At 43.3% G+C, this 17470-nt stretch overlaps 1 protein-coding gene across 1 annotated transcript; it reads left to right on the plus strand.

The window, feature by feature from the left end:
• Positions 1-13321: 13321 nt before the first annotated feature.
• Positions 13322-16774, plus strand: ankrd34c (ankyrin repeat domain 34C). The gene is made up of 2 exons (XM_019888183.1): positions 13322-13737; positions 14290-16774. Exon 2 carries the CDS (start codon positions 14321-14323, stop codon positions 15905-15907), a length of 1587 nt encoding a protein of 528 aa, XP_019743742.1. The 5' UTR covers positions 13322-13737; positions 14290-14320; the 3' UTR covers positions 15908-16774.
• Positions 16775-17470: the final 696 nt, after the last annotated feature.

The following is a 17470-nucleotide window of genomic DNA, read 5'->3' on the forward strand; positions in this document are numbered from 1 at the left end:
GATCCAAAAGTGCTCAACACATAAAATTCCCTTTCAGGGATAATATCTCCTTCAGGTTGTCTCTGAGTAATTTAGCAAAACATATTGGCTAGCTTTCTAGTACGCATCATTGCAATATTCATTTCAGCGTCAAAAGAGCATGTCTCTGCCATTAATCCAATAACAGAAAAGTCACTTCATTAGCCAGTGTTGTCTGTGGATAAGTGAATTTCTACCACATCTGCAGGTATTTTTGAATCAGATGACTTGTGGAACTGAAAAATTACGGCTGCCATTCTGTCCCTCTTGGAAGTCATTTACCTCAAAGGACATCTGCCTTTTGACAGACACTTATTAACACATGAAACTGCGGCAATCATCATTGAAGCCATTTACTCTGCTTCCTCAACCACCTTCGCGTGGTTGACATCGAAATGGTTTGTTTACTACGACAGCGCTTGATGTATTGGCCACTCGCACGTGCTTGCCATGGTGAAAAGGTCGATATGTCATTGCCCATTTGTACCCCACTTTTGCATTGCGCCTTCTGGTGGTCTTGGTTGCATGCGCCATACAGAGTGGTGGTCATCTCCCCTCGGAGACGTGATCAGAACGCCGTCTCTCTCTAATGATGCTGCTCGGGGGCTGACTCACCTCCCGGCTGACAGACAATGCTTTATTAGTTTCTTCAGGATAAACGTCTACCGTTCCAGCCCTTCCAAAGCCACATCTCGAGGGTCACTGACGGCACCATCCTTTATTTGGTTTATTTATAAACTAGCATCCCTGCGCCTCGCTGAGCTTTCTGCACACACCTGGCTGTGCATGGCATTGATCGAGCCAAACCTCCTCTCACAATGAACGCTCAACGAGCGGCGTGCCTTCAATACCTTGGATCCAATTTCTTCCAAACCTTCTTTTTGTTAAAATGTCCGCTGGTTGCACAGCGACGATGACATCTTGCTGTTGAGCTGCAGTGTTTTTGATGTGAAAAAAAAACCCAAACAAACAGCCACAACAAACAAATCAAGCTAAGATTACCGGTACTACGGTTTTCTCCCTTACTGTCTGATTTCCTTTTTTTTTTGTTGTAGCATTCCACTGTATTGTTTACAATCAAACCTCAGCAGACCTGCCACAAACACCAAAAAATTGCAAATAGTAGTAACTGTTCTGAATTTCCTATTACACTGGTGACAAACTCAAGTCCCGGGGGCCAGTTCCGGCCTGCGACATCATATATATGGCCCGCAAAGGCAACTCGTGTGTGTAAACTTTTTTTCTTCTTTAACAACCCTGAGATATGAGATATTGCAAGATTTTTTTTTGTTACCATTCCCCCGTATAAAATGAATTGAAAAATTGTTGAACAAAAATTTACCTACTGGCTTCTGATTTCAAAACTAGTTATCCATCGATTTGTTGTGTATGTGTGATATGAGATTTACATGGGTTCTCAGTGATAACAGCCCTCCTAGGGCCAATGACAAAAATGAGTTCAACACCCCTTATTCTTGACACAGTTCTGTTTTGACTTACAAGATAGACTTACAGTACACGTATAACCTCATGACTCGGATTACTCAAATATAAAACACATTTTCCTCATTGAAATGAACAAAAGTGCCAGTATTCCATTCCAGTTTGCCCCACAAAATAATCACCATTATTTTTGTTATACTTTAATAAACAAAACATAGAATTTCATTGTAAAATGTATTTATAAAAAAGAGGGTGCAAAGAAAGAACTGTAATGATGACTAGAAGATGAATGATTAAGGTGAGATGTCAGACTGTTCATTGAAAAAAATACACGTGACTGTATAACCCTAGTTGTATTTAATTTTTAATGATTTCCCTTCAAATGTCCACTTTTTTTTTAATTGTCAGTGAATGACTCTTCCTTGCTCATACATTTGCATTATTCTAATCGACATAATCGTCAATAGGTGAATCAACTTACGAAGTAGCTTTTCAGGTTGTATGACTAAACATGCCTACGTGCATGAACAAGTTGGATTTCATTGGTGTAAGAACATGAAACAAATGCCACGTTATGATTCTAACTCAACCAGGGTCACTTCGAAAATGAAGCTAGCCGTGTCCCAGCAAGTTTATAGCTAGCTACAGCAGCCAGGGCAATCTGCTTTTTGCTTGACAACCACAGCGTATTTGTGGTTCAATAAAATATGTGGCACATCAAAAACTTTTGAGAGGTTGGAGTTTTTCCGGTGGAGCAAGTCAAAAAGTGTGCGATGATCATTCACAGAGTGTGCAAGGCTCAAGGTGAGTTTATAATTGTCCAATTCTGTCTTGTTAGGATTGCTCATTCAAACACCGCAACTAGTGCAATAAAAAACTGCTAGGTTTATGAACATTTTTTTGCCATTTGGGTGCACTTGTGTTTTTTTAGTCTGGTCAGTCAAGAAGAAGATGGAAGTTGGAGTTAAATGCACTATTCTGGTTTGATTGAATCCCAGGCTGGTACGTCTTCTCGGAGAGGTGTCCTCCCAGCAGGATGTAAAGTGCTGTGAGGCAAAGATAACTCCGCTTCTCATCACGATGTGCTCAGTCAGGTAGGAGAGCATCTGTCTGGCCCAGGGGAACTCCACACACGGCTTTCTGTCTCAGCGCTGTAGGCCTACTGAGCCCCTCGGATGAATTTTCCGTCGCTGTGGATGAAAGCTGTTTGTTTTAATTAAGTCTTTATCTCCCTCACGCCAGCCAATAGGCTCGCCACTAGAATCTGGTGTTGGCATGCTATGGTGACTGATGGCACTTCTGAATTGAAATTGAAATTAAAATGCAAAGATGTGGTGAAGAGATCTGCCAACACTTGGTTATACACTTCCAGCAAGATCTACACACGGTTGCAGCACAGTCAATCACACCTCCCCAATATGGAGGATATACAAGTGTAGTGAGAGATTCTTTACAGGTGTTACTATGCTAATAGCAAGTGGCTGACTTATTTCCTAGACAGCTTCACTTTCTGTAAATGTAACGTAAAATACTCTTTAAATAAATGCGCCCTCATTGACGTGACTATAAGAGAGTCAGTGATGTTGACGTGCCATCAATCTCGCTGTAGTTACATTGCTCCGAAGAAGACAAAGTCTATCCATCCTCTATGAAACGTCAAACAAGCATTTGGTCCTAAATAACTGAAATCTCTGTTTTACATAACACCAAACACTTACATACAGTTTGGATCAAATTTGACCTATTTTGACATTCTTCTTCTTCTCCTTTCGGCACGTCCCTATTCAGGGGTCGCCACAGCGAGTCAGTAATTTCCATCCGCCCCTGTAAACCGTCCTACCAACTCGCATGGTCGTCTTGGCAAAAGTTTTACGCCGGATGCCATTCCTGACGCAACCCTCCCCATTTCTCCGGGCTTGGGACCGGCACTGGGGAACAGTGCATCCCCAGGGGAGGGCACTGCCCCCCAGCAGCTGGGTTGACCTATTTTGACATTAAACAGAAATTTAAAAAAAAAAAAAACACACACACACATTTTAAAAAAACCTAAATGTCACTTTCACCCTAAAAGATGAGTTTTCCTAAAATAAACCAAAATACTCCAAAAATATTAAAAACGGTCATCCTGTTGTACAGGTGCTTCAACGATTCTCTATCATGAGAATCTATCCTCTGCGTTGGTAAGGAGGACCCAGATGCTTAGCCAAGCGCTAAATAGCAGGGTCTGATGCTGGGATATTTATCGATACAGTACCTTGTGGATATTGCTGTGGCTGGAGGGAAATCTGGAAGCAGGGTCCATACAGGCAGAGAACACGATCCAAAGCAGGACTGTGGGGGGGGGGGGGGGGGGGTGAGGACAGGATACAGGCGAGGACCAAGAAACGTAGGCAGAGTATTTACAATTTCAATTGGAATTTTCTTAATTGCTGGGTGCAACAAAATCAACAGAGTGCTCAACATCTGGTGATGCAGTGGAGTCCAAGGCGGGTTTAAGACAGGTAGCTGCTAATTGGTGTAATGTTGTCCAACTGCTGGCTGGCTGGCTGACTCCAACACTCCTGTGCCCAAGCCTGCAGTTAAACACGCCATAAATGGGGAAGAGGGCAGAACTCCGCATGATAAAACAGTTGACCTGACATTTCAGGGTGTCAAGTAAAATGTTAATGATGGGGGGGGAAGAAAACAAGTGATGTGAAGCATAAAAGCTATACTTTCCTTGAAACATTAAGGATTAATCATCCATTTATTAATGTCAGATATATTGCCTTGGAGCATAATATGTCCATCCATTAATCCATTATTTGAACCTTTTATCCTCACTAGGAATGCTGGAGCCGAAGGCAACGTCTTCGGCCGGGAAGTAGGGTACACCCTAAATTGGGCGCCAGTCAATCACAAGGCACAAATTCACCTTAAAAAAAATGGCGTGTTCGACTTACTCAATTTTATTTCGTCAAGTGGTTGCACAAATTAGAATCATCGGGATCCAGATACATTTTTTGAAGAAGTTGTACAGGTTACTGTGTTGTGTTCAGTGTGCATAATTATGAATAAAAAATGTGTTCCAATTTCGTGAGGGATGGAGGACTCGAGAGCGGACAAGGGATGAAAGGCAGATTTACATGACAAATGTTTATTAAATCCTTTGATTAATGGCCCAGGGATGTTGAATTCTGATCGGATTAGCGAAATGAGATCTGCAGGTGCGGGATTCCAGTGGCGGCTGCTGGTGCAGAAACTCTAAATGGAGTATAGAATACGGGTCCAGATCAAAGAGTGCCTTAATGTCAGCCGGATGCAAATGACTCTGTGACAGTGTAAGTGGATCTGGTGATGTGGTGGCGTTTGGTAATGGCTTGAAACTGCAGCCCAAGATGATGATGATGATGATGATGATTGCCTGCAGCAGTTTGTGCTGTGGCGAAAACGAGGCGGTAGATGATAAAGTATGGCCCTTTATTGTTAAGCTACACACGAAACAGCCATTCAACTCATGGTGCAGCATAAAATCTCAGATACACCAGAGGATGAGGTAACAAGTGGTGGGCCAGAACATTTTTAAGTCCGGTGACTTTCAAATTAGACAAACTGAACAAACGTGAATAAAAATAATGGGGCACTGTATTTATTTTTTTTTTAATGTTTTTGTGTGGTTTGTCTAACATCCCTTTAGGCCAATGAATGATCCCCTGATGATTCTGCTTTTGTTTAGATTACTTTTGGTTTTGTTTCATAGTTTTGTTTCCTCGTGTGCTTTTGTCTTCCTCGTTTTGGTTTTATTTCCAATTGTTCTTCTCATCCGGGTCCCTTGTGTTAACCAATCAGCTCCCTCAACCATTTTATCTTGTCCAGGTGCTCCTTGTGGTCTCGTCAGTCTGCTTGTATTTATTTCAGTGGCTTCTGTCAGTCTTGGTCAAATTGTTATGTTATGGTCATGGTGTTTTTTGTTTTTTGGTGCTGCCACGTTGTTATGTTTTACTGTCATGATTTTTTTTGTTTGTTTGTTTTGGTTTATTAGGATTTTTCAGGACTTTGTTTTGAATATAGTTGTTCCACTGTTTCCCTGCAAGTGTTTTATTTAAATACATTTGTTTAGTACTTCCTGGTTCTCCTTGCCTCCCTGTTTTTTTTTGGGGGGGGGGGAGTCTACTACCATCACGCACACATGAAAAAGCTTTTCTGGTGAAAGAAGAGACATTGATCTTTCTTTTGGTAGTGCTTATACTGACACAAGAACACAATATTTTGTGGGTCTTCAGCTGAAATGCTCTTAGGTAGCTGGCAATATGGGGAACTCTGCTTTAAAAACAGCTGGCAATGAACAAGTTGATAATAACCATCAAAACGGAATATTACGTTTATACTGACATCATTTTTGACACACACGTTACATTTTTTTCGACATTCTTGTGTTTGATTTCATGAGTGGATGTACCTGAAGGTGTAAGACTGTAAGCCCCATAATGTTCCTCAGCTGATGAATTATGGATGTAGTCAATGAAGCCTGTTTCACAGTCCCGAGTGTAAAAGTGTCAGGTCCCCTGTTTCGTGTCCACGGATGTGAACCCCTCACATCGATCGTCGTCGCCCGGTGAGGACTCATCATGCCGAGGCCAGACTCATCCCTTTTGGTCCCGTCACGTCCGATTCTCCAGATGAGCACTGACATCCTCGTGGATGGACACGAGCGATTTGACGTCAGCCGGCGCCGCCGACAAAACACACACACACAGAAATAGCTCTTCCCCCGGCTTGCTCCCCCACCTCGTACTGCAGAGGAGGTGTATTTTGGTCAGCTTGTCTCCTGGTGTCAAAGACGTCACCGTCGCAGGGGTGTGAACCGTGCGCACGGCGAAGTTCTCTCACTCACTGTCAGAACATCCACTCATCGGCACAGCCGCGTACCCACATACTCTGACAGCTGGCCCCAACTTCTCACTCGTACAACACGTCGCATGTGGCACCCCCGACGGGAAACATTGCTCAAATGCGGCAACGTGCCTATAAATTTAATTGTGAGTGATGATATTATGCTCTATAAATCCTTGAGATGATTAAACCAAAAAATCTATTTCAGGCCAAATATCCACTGCCTATGCACTCAGTGAATGCTGGAGGAGCAATTGCAGATCATTACAGAATATATCAACGCTCAATAGACACTTGGTGAGGTATACATGTAAGATAAAGAAGATAAAATATTAAAAATAGCTCTCAGAATGAAGCAGTACTATTGTACACGACTGCAAAGAATATAGTAATTACATTACCGGTAATACCTCAATGACAGTCGTAATTAAAGCTGAGTTTTATTAGCTCCAACTTTATTGCGTCATTACACAGACAGTTGCCCCTTAACTTGCGTGTTCAAACAAAAGCATCTCCATTTTTAATAAAAGTTTGTGTTTTAGAACAACACTAGACACGTTTTCATCAAGTCTTGGTTGTCCGCGTCGGCAAATACTTAATGTAACGATTTGTACTCGATCTGCAAAAAAGTGGGATTAGTGCATCTATCCGTAGTTATTAGGAGAAAAAAGCTTCATTTGTAATTGTAACTCGGGAGTCGTGCTACCGATCCTTACTTGACTGCTTGTTTATTTATCATGCGGCGCCATTTCTTCTAGTCGTTGGCATTCGCATGTGAATCGGTAACCTGTCCCTCTGAGCTGAAAACAAACACTACCCTGCAAAAGGAGTAATAAGCTCCTTAATAGATATGCACAAATCTCCTTGGATACAGCCGACACACACAATGATCACCGGGGAAAACGCTTGACTGTATAATGTCTTCGAACAATACTCGCCTCTTGTCAGGTGTTTGCAGTGTGACAACAAAATAAAAAGCAAGAACGACAATAAACCATTTGACACTTGTGTGTCAATGTGTTCCCAAAGAGCGGAGGAGAAAGAAGTAAACCGTGTTAGCATGAAGCAGGGAGCTCCATTTGAAAGAAGCTCTTAGACCGTATACAGAAGGAGCGAGGCATGGCGCAGTCCGGAACAAAGCTGCAGCAAAGGTTCGTGCCAGTTCGACGCCGCAGCAGCCCACACGTTGGCTTGATACAATCGCACAGGCACCAAATGCCATGAGAATGTCAACGCCACTCTCGAAAGAGGCAAGACGCAGCGAGGAAGGAGCACACAAACGGGTCCGAAAGCTCTGGAACATCCACCTCCTCTGTGTGGAGATACAAATGCAGTTTTTTTCCCCCCCATTGGAGTGAATGGGTTATAAAAAGCTTGTCCCCCCCCCCCTTCTATTTTACCGGTGTAGGTTGAATGATTCACATCAGTTCCATAATAGAGTGAATGAGATGTGTCAAGTCTTCAGATTCCCATAAATAGTATTCTTTTATTCCTGAGAAGCCGTCAGTACCACAAGTTCGACTTGCTTCCTTTCTTGAAATATTTACGTCTTCAGCTTATGATGGTCCTAACATTTTCAAGTTACGAATGATGTGTAGCGTAAGAACGTTGTCATGTAGTAAATACATTTTGTTTTTTTGCGATTTATATTTGTGGATTGTACTATATATTTTTTGCATCCATCCATTATCTGAACCGTTTTATTCTCACTCGAGTTGCGGGTGTGCTGGATCTGATCCCAGGTGACTTGGGGCAGTCAGGAGGGTACACCCTGAACTGATGCCACCCAATTGCAGGGCACACTTAGACAAACAACCATTCAAAATCACACCTACGGACAATTTAGAGTGATCGATGAGGCCGGGGCTCAGAAAAACCTGTGACCTCTGCACTATGAGGTGGACGTCCTAACCAGTCGACCACCGCACAGCTCCTATGTTATTGTTTTTTGGGGGAGTGGCGGGGGGTTTAATCGTTTGTATTGCAAATATTTAAAAAATATATATATATATATATCAGACACTTTTGACAGTTCAGGTGAAGGCTGAAATGACAGACAAAACTATCCGGTCAAATCAGGTCAATAAAATTTTTTTTTCAACTAATAAGAAGACAAGGTGACCGTCATAGCGTAACCCATCAGCATGTTTTTCTCCAATCTAAAAACCTCAACTACACCGTTAGTGCCTCCAGCGGACGAGTCAACTAGAGCCCATCTTCGACACCACAACACAAGCCTCTTTGCCTGTCTCGGAAGGCAATTTTGATGCATGTTTATTCCTATATAAGGTTTTATCATTAAAGATTTAAGTAAATACGTGTAGTGTTGTAATCTTTGTCTTAAATATCCATCCATCCATCCATTTTCTGGCCCGCTTTATCCTCACAAAGGTCGCGGGAGGTGCTGGAGCCTATCCCAGATGTCATCGGGCAGTAGGCGGGGGACACCCTGAACTGGTTGCCAGCCAATAACAGGGTACACAGAAACAAACAACCATTCGCACTCACACTCACACCTAGGGACAATTTGGAGTGTTCAATCAGCCTGCCATGCATGTTTTTGGAATGTGGGAGGAAACCGGAATACCCGGAGAAAAAACACGCAGGTCCGTGGAGAACATGCTAACTCCACACAGGGAGGCCGGAGCTGGAATTGAACCCGGTACCTCTGCACTGTGAGGTCGACACGCTAACCACTGGATCGCCAAGCCGCCCTGTCTTCAATATATAAAGTAACAATGCTGTTTACATATTTTCAACATTTTGGTACCTGTGATGTTTCTTGCTTGCAATAACTTCAAAGATCAGACAGACAACGACATGTAACTGGTCTGTTGCCGTGTTTCTGCAGCAGCCTCAGCTCTAGGTTGTGTTTGCTGGGAAAAGTCTTTTTCATGATGCTACATCTGCATCAAATACTGTTTCGATGCTTTTCCGGGCCCACTTGGGTAAGGCTTAACCGTTTTTGAAATTGCATTGGCCTCATCTGTGGAACAATACACACGTGCGGTTTGACTTCTACTGCGGCATGTGAGTGTGATGCAGAGGAGCATACTGCAGACCACGTGTCAACATCTTGCCCCATTTATTGTCATCCTAATGGGGCTCGTGGTCTGCCAACTGTGGAAGAGAATCTGGTCAATTGGCTGGGAAACACATGCCCAGAAATATGGTGGGTTTGGATCCTCATACAACTGCAAAATCCAAACCCAAACAAAGAAGAAGACTGTATCAATACAGGGATGCAGCATATCATTGTCTATTGATGTATCGATTCTTTTGTCCTGTGAGTGGTGTGTTTATTCTTTTGTTACCCTAAAATACAATATAATATCATACATTCATACAGTGGAAAGAAAAGAATTGGAAAATAAAATCACTTTTTATTTACAAAATTTATACTTGAATAAAATAGATCATTTGTGTTTTATTCTATTCTTTACTACTACCAAGGTAGCGCTCAAATTCCAAAACTCCAGCGTTGCTAAATTCATTCCCAAAGCTGTATTTGAGAAAATAGAGTGGCAATGCAAAGGTTAAGGTCTAAAAATAGTCACCCTTTCTGAAAAGGTTGGATGTCATTGTTTTAGTCGCCCCCCCCTCTGTCTTCACCTGAATCTGTGAAAGCAGGAATTTAGCTTAGGTAGCTAGCCACTGCAGATATGCTCGTGACTTCTGATTTTCTGTTGGAATGGAGACAAGAAATTCACTGTTGCTGGTTGTGTGAGGCATTGTTGTTGTGAAACTACCTGTAACTTTTTCTTTCTTCTCTCCACAAACAGTCTGGGATGAGACTTGTAGCCTGTTGAGCTCAACAATGTCTCAATCCGGAGTAAAGATGGAAGTTATATTTAGAAACGATGAGGAGAAGAGCAGCAGCTGCGATGTAAGATATCTGAAAATGGAAACTGCTCCCGGGAGGTGACATCACTTATTCCCACTGCTTTCTTTCTTTATTTTTTCCCCCTTTTAGTATACAGGCGAAAGCATATGTGGGCCAAAGATCACGCTTTGGGTAATGACTGCCGAGGCCACTTGCTGCTCCCTTGCTCATCAACGTGTCCAATGCGGCGAGATCTGCTCAGCTTATCCTTAGTTACCATGGCATGACATGGCTTTTTCACTGCCTCAGTGCACACATGTAAAAGGCGTGCCATCACAACAAGTCATCAAGCCTTTGTGCTTTTGGTGGTGAATCAAAATAACCACAATTGCACCTGGCAAAGCCAAGTTTGAACCATCAACAGAAAAGATTTGTGTCCATCGGTAGGCGCACCACTTTCTGAAAATGTCGGTCTATTCTAAAAGAACACGTGGTCATATCATTCTTGATTCTACAGTCGCAGGCTACTTTCTGTTTCATGGCAAATTATGACATATGGATCTAAGTTGAGTATTTTTACCCACCTTTCAAAGCTTGAAATGATCAGTTATCAGAAGATTATCTTGAACAATTATCCCTTTAAATGAACAAATTCCCACCAAGAAAATAAAATGGTGTTTCCACTGACTGATGTGCATCCAAAGGACACACACGTTGGTGTTTTTTCAAGAAACATCTTGTTCCCAAGAACTGAGAAGTGCAATCACAGGTGAGAAATCATTTCCTTCGTTCACAACTAGGCCACCTAAGCCACCAAGTGTTTGGACGTCGAATAAAGTGATTAGTTCTGCTATCATGGGAAAAGACTAGAGGTCAGAAGACTAATTATTAAACACGGTAGTGGTTACCTTTTACCAGTAGGGATACGTGCTGGCGAGGTAGTGTCTATCCCCCCCCCCCGCCCCCCCTCCAAAAAAAAAAAAAAAAAAAAAAAGAAAAAAGCAAATGCCATGAAAGGCTTGCAGTCCTGGTGGAATGTGTCTGATTTACCTGTTCCTCGGAGGGGCTGAGAACATCACTGTTCTCATTAGAAACTGCTTCTAAGCTGTCTCATAGCAACCTAAAAATAGAAATGTCCCTATTAGGCTCTATGGCTGTGATGGCTGCTACAAGTTTTGGCCTCTTTAATGGTGCAGTAAACACATACGGCGTAAAATATTTTTCACTTGTTCCAGTGATCATCAAGTGGTAAATGTTGATTGATGGGAACTTCATTTGGTTCATGGCCGGTGTTATGGGTGCATTCAGGATGCAAGACTGTAATAATAGCGCTTAGGCAAAGAGAATTATTCATCCATTATCAACTTTGGAAGAGAGGCAGGATACACCTTGGATGGACTAGTCGCCAATTAATTGGATGTTGGCCGAGTAAATGTCTTAAATAAATAAAACCTTTAAATACTTGGAAACAGGAGTGCTATAAGGAGGGAGAGTGATTGTGATTATAAGGGTCCAAATTGTTTTTAAACACAAAATCACAGGCAGCACTCCTGCTTGGAAATGCAACCCCCCCCCCCCCACCACCCCCAAAAAAATCTGTATAGCATTGACCCTGGCTATTACAGGGATAAGGACTAAGGCACCCTAATTGACCTCATTGTAAATGTAATTAAAATAAATAAATAAATATTCCACCCCACTATATATATATATATATATATATATTGGAAAACATCCAATCAGTGTTTTTGGCAAAATTTTAATTTGGCTCTCCAGAAACAAACAAACAAATATATTAATATATATAAGTACAAAGTATTTTTAAAATATTTTTAAAATATTGAACAAAAATCAGCGATGAGTTGAATCCGCGGGTTCTGGACTGCGGGATCCACTCTACATTACTTACTTTCTTCCCTCCCTTCGTGATTTAAGTCAAAGTAAATGCAAGAGCAGCATGTTATGAATTGAGGGTTTTCATGGTTGTGGTTGCAAACAAGATGGACCCAACTGCAGGTGGACTCAAAAAGACAAAGTGATAAAAAGTACTTATTTCAAAATAATTTTAATAAAAATAAGCAAATAAGACACATAGAATCAGAACCACTCAATTAACAGAAGTCCAAAAAACAAGCTACAGAGTAGCCTAACTGGGATCAGACTCACCATAACTGGGAACAAGACCAGACAAAAACAGAAGCAACCAAACAATGAATTGACAAAGACTGATATAAACCAGGGAACTAAATAAAAGCAAACTGACGAGACAACGAGAAACACAAGACACACGCGGTTGAATTTGGAGGGAGTTGATTAGTTTCCACAAGGGAACGTGCTGCTGACAAGAACAGGCGGAAACAAAACCTAACGAGCAAGACATGCAAAAGACACACAAGACGCAACAGGAACAACTAAACGTAATCTAAACAATAATAATCAGATCATTGCACATAAATTACAAATGATTTAAATCTACTCTAAACAAGAAGGAAATTGAATGACTCTTTATATTTAAGATGGTTCATTATTATCGACAAATTAATGACCGGTTATTCTGCCTACAGTGATGGTGAGTGGTGTCTCTGAAACTATAAGTTACTAAAAATGGCACCATGTCCTTTAAGGGGCTCCATTATACTGCACTAACCGCATTGAAGCGTTTGATTATTCCATTGTACTGATGAGAACGAGAGCCTCTAAGTGTTGTTAAAGAAAGACTGTATAGAGCCAGAATGCTGCTATATTTAAACGTAGCTGACACGCGGGAGCGCGCGCGCGCACACGCACACGCACACGCGCGCACACACACACACACACACACACACACACGCACACACACAACACACACACACACACACACACACACACACACACACACACACACACACACACACACACACACACACGCATCCACGCACGCACGCACACGCATTCAAAAGAATGATATGTCACGAAATGATTTTTGGTCAGAACCTAATTTATTTTGTAAACTATATCATCCATTCTTTCATTTACAAATCTCCTTACTCTTTCTCACTACAGAATAAAATGCTCGCACTGAGCATTTCCATGTCAACACTACATCTGCGCGTGCGTGTGTGTGTGTGTGTGTGTGTGTGTGTGCGCGCGCGCGCGCGCGCACGTGCGCGCACAGAGGTTCTCGTCAGACGCACGTTTATTTTGGGGTCGCTCTGACGTCAAGAGCGCACACGTTTCATTCAACAGGCAAAGAAAGTAAGTTATTTATAACCCGCAGCGTCTCCAGGTTGCGCTCCATGAGTGCGCACCGAGAAGAATCCAAAGCATCCTCCTCGTCAGGACTCACGCGTCTGAGAACAACAACAACAAAAAAAAAAAAAAAGCCACGATCAGGTGCGCTCATGTGCGTCCTACTTTATCACCACCGACACTCGGCGCCCCGGCTGTAACCGAGGCGGGGTGTGGATGGCTCACAAATAGGCAGAAAAAAATAATCCTCCGTGAACTTTCTGTTTTGAATCGAGCCATTATCTCCTCATTTTTCATCCTGCCGTGACGCAGCGAGGCTACTTAAGAGCATGGGAATCTTGTCTTCTGACCAGGTAAGAGCAATCTACTACTGTATTATCTTGAGAAATTGAGTGTTAACATAGGCAAAGTAACTAATTTACCATTGGGCGTGTCATCAACATCTAAATGAAAACTCCTTCATATTCCACCAGGCAATAACCACTCATTGGTTAATAACACAAGATTAGCTCTATAAACAGATGCCTGATGGGATGGAGCGCGTAGGTTTTGTTGCCAACTACAAACAGAAGCATTCTTATTTGATTTGATGATTTTTTTTTTATGATTTAATATTTTACTGTTATACTGTTATAGTGATAGAATCAGATAAGGTGGCATCATCATTACGTTCGTGGGTCTTATCGATACCGCCCCAATGGAGAGACACAACCAAAAGAACCAAGTTCACACTTTGAAATTGGCTGCATTTGTGTTTTGGATCGTCCGTCGTCTTTCATCGTCGTAATACTGTGACAGACTGCCATCTGCTGGTGTTTCTTCAGAACAACACTTTTTTTAATGTTCATATTATTATATTATTTTATATTTCGTGTGTTTCACCCCTCCCCCAACTCCCAAAAAAGCTGTAAAGTCCACACGGGGAAAATCTGAGCGATGGCTGACATTCTGGAGCTGCGCACGGATGGGAACTCGCTCCTGAAAGCGGTGTGGCTCCGACGCTTGAGGCTCACCAGACTCCTCCTGGAGGGCGGCGCGTACATCAATGAGAGCAATGAACGCGGCGAGACGCCTCTCATGGTGGCCTGTATGTCGACGCACAGCGACCAGCAAAGCGTCAGCAAGTCTAAGCTAGTCAAATATTTGCTGGACAACCAAGCTGACCCAAACATACAAGACAAAGGAGGCCGGACCGCCCTGATGCACGCCTGCATCCACAAGGCGGGACATGAAGTAGTGACCCATCTACTGAGCAACGGGGCTGATCCCAGCCTGGAGGACAGGGGGGGAGCCTCTGCACTGGTTTATGCCATCAACGCAGATGAAAAGCAAACACTCAAGTTGCTTCTGGATGCTTGCAAGGCCAAAGGCAAAGAGGTTATCATTATCACCACCGATAAGTCACCATCTGGCACCAAAACCACCAAACAGTACCTAAATGTTCCTCCGTCTCCAGAGCTGGTTGAAAAGTCCTCCCCGGCATACTGCACCTCACCTTCTGACATCGACATCACTGCATCTCCAATGATTGAGCAAGAGCAACAAAATTCCGTCTTCAGCTTCCAGACTAAGCTGAAAACATCCTGCTCGGCAAACAAACTGGCCAATGGGCCCACGTCGCCCACACGGCGGCCGACCGGCCACAAGCGAGCGCGTTTACCTCAGCTGAAGCGTCTGCAGTCGGAGCCGTGGGGGCTGATAGCGCCCTCCGTGCTGGCCGAACGGGCGAACAGCCACAACGAAAGCAAGAAGGCCAGCTCGGATGAGGACATGGTGGCAGGTTTGAACGGCCTGACCCTGAGCAAAAGGGCCACTTTGTCTCGGCAGAACAGCATGGATGGCAAAGAAAGCACTTTCCCGCCGGTGGGCGAGCAAGGCTGCAAAATGACAACCTCGCTGTCGGTTCCCCCGACCACTAAAGCAGCCTATGAAAGATCGCTGGGCACGCACCAGCCTTTGGCACGACGCAGCACCGTGCCGACCGAGCAGGAGGGCGCCAGCGTTGGGCACCCCGCTCTCAGAGACACCATGCACAAGAGGAGACTCGGGAATGACCACTATGACTCAGACTCCCAGCTCTACTCCGACTCTGTCATGCTGGACTCCCCAAAGGTGCCACTGGAGCGAAGGAAACTGAACACCTCCCCTCTGGCCTTGTTGACCAGCTCCAGAGAGTCCCTAGACAGCAACGCCAGTACATCCTCACCGTGCACCATCCGCTGGCGTCCGCCGGGGCTCTTGGAGAGGAGAGGCTCTGGCACCCTTCTTCTCGATCACATCTGCCACACCAGGCCGGGCCAGCTGCCCCCTCTCAATGTCAACCCCAACCCTTACATTCCTGACGTTGGTGCCAGTAGCAAGCCATCCTCGCCTTTGGCCGGCGGCATTCGATGCTTAGCGCCAGTAGCACCAAACACACCAAAGAGGGGTGGGCTGAAGTGCAAGAAGAAGCTTGTGAGAAGACATTCTATGCAAGTGGAGCAAATGAAGCAGCTGTCTGATTTTGAGGAGCTAGCTCATTAGTGGCTAGGGGTGTTTATGCAGCATTTTTAGTGTTAACTGCCTACATTGTCAGCAAGTACTGTACAACCATGAGTTCCGTCGTGTAAACTCACAGGCGTATAGATGTTGAATAACGAACTGGAAAGCGAAGTTACAACTGAGCAATATAGCTGGATTTCCTCCTTGTGCCGCTTCCCACCTTGAGGATTATCTTTTGACACCATGTCTGCTTTCAATGTATTACCGTTTTGAATGTAAATGACAAGTTGTGACACATCCACACACACACACACACACACACACACACACACACACACACACACACACCCACCCACAAACGAAGGGTCTCTCCTATATGGTGACGTATATGCAGGAACAGTTCTTGATCCGTTTGTAGCCAACGGGCCACTTGGGTGCACTTTGTGCATTTGCAATTAGCACTAGTTTGCTCTGGAGTCGAGATGTAGCGTTGGGTAAGAAGTTTGACTGTTTGTAGCAAAATTGTGCAAAGTGCCTTCAAGAATAATTGAAGACTGGGGCGGAGAGAGTGGCGAGATACATTTGATGTATTAAAAACCGACTTACAACAAATACGGATGTAACCAAAATGTGTTTTCCTTTCATCAATATTGTTGGCCTCACATCGAGTGAATAACATGCCTTAAAAAAAGCTGGTCAAGTGATATGTTCTGTGGTACTTTTCTGCGGAGGAGGTAGAAAACGGGGACAAATGTTTGTCATTGCAACAATGTTGCACGCATTTAATTTCCGCAATGTTTAAAGCCGCATTGGTAATAAATTGGTGATCAAATGTCCTAAGGCAATCAAATTTAAGATACAAACTTCCATAATGTCAGCACCTCTGTTTAAAATAAACATTTACAACAAAATAATCCATTGTATTTTTTTCCACATCGTTTATTGTACATTCAGAAAATATATCTCTCGAGAATGTCTGATTTATTTATATATTTATATATTTATTCATCCATCCATGAAGTAAGAACATTTGCAGAGTTTATCCCCAATTAGAAAGATTTCCTTGACCCACTTGTAAATATTCTTTGAAGGCCAAATCGCCATAAATAGAAAGGGTAATTCGTGTAAAACTTCAAACACAACGGCTTCACAAGTGGACAGTACAGTAGTCCTTTGTTTTGTTTTGATGCCTCCAGAGAGGAATAACCTGTACTGGGTGTAATGTGTTTATGTAGTGACGCCTAGTGGACGAAATTACACATTGATATAGAGTCTCCTTTTTGCTTTGAAACGGGGGTTTTCCTATGGGACACGAACAGATGAGAAATTGATGACTATCCTTTGTAATCAAAATTAGGACACTTATCCTGAACAGGGTCGCCAGGGGGTGCTGGAGCCTATCTCAGGTGACTTCGGTCGTCAGGTGGACGACAGTACACCCTGAAGTGGTCAAAAGTCAGTCGCAGGGCATGTATAGGGATGAAGAAACATTTACAGCCCACACTGCCCATTCACAAGTCAGGTGAGCCACTACACCAGCAGCAACAGTTTTTGTACCCTTCATAAAATATTGCGTGTGTAATACAGTACTGTGCATTCTGTATG

Source organism: Hippocampus comes, unplaced genomic scaffold (genome assembly GCF_001891065.2).
Source record: "Hippocampus comes isolate QL1 unplaced genomic scaffold, H_comes_QL1_v1.1 scaffold112, whole genome shotgun sequence".
NCBI classification, from domain to species: domain Eukaryota; kingdom Metazoa; phylum Chordata; class Actinopteri; order Syngnathiformes; family Syngnathidae; genus Hippocampus; species Hippocampus comes.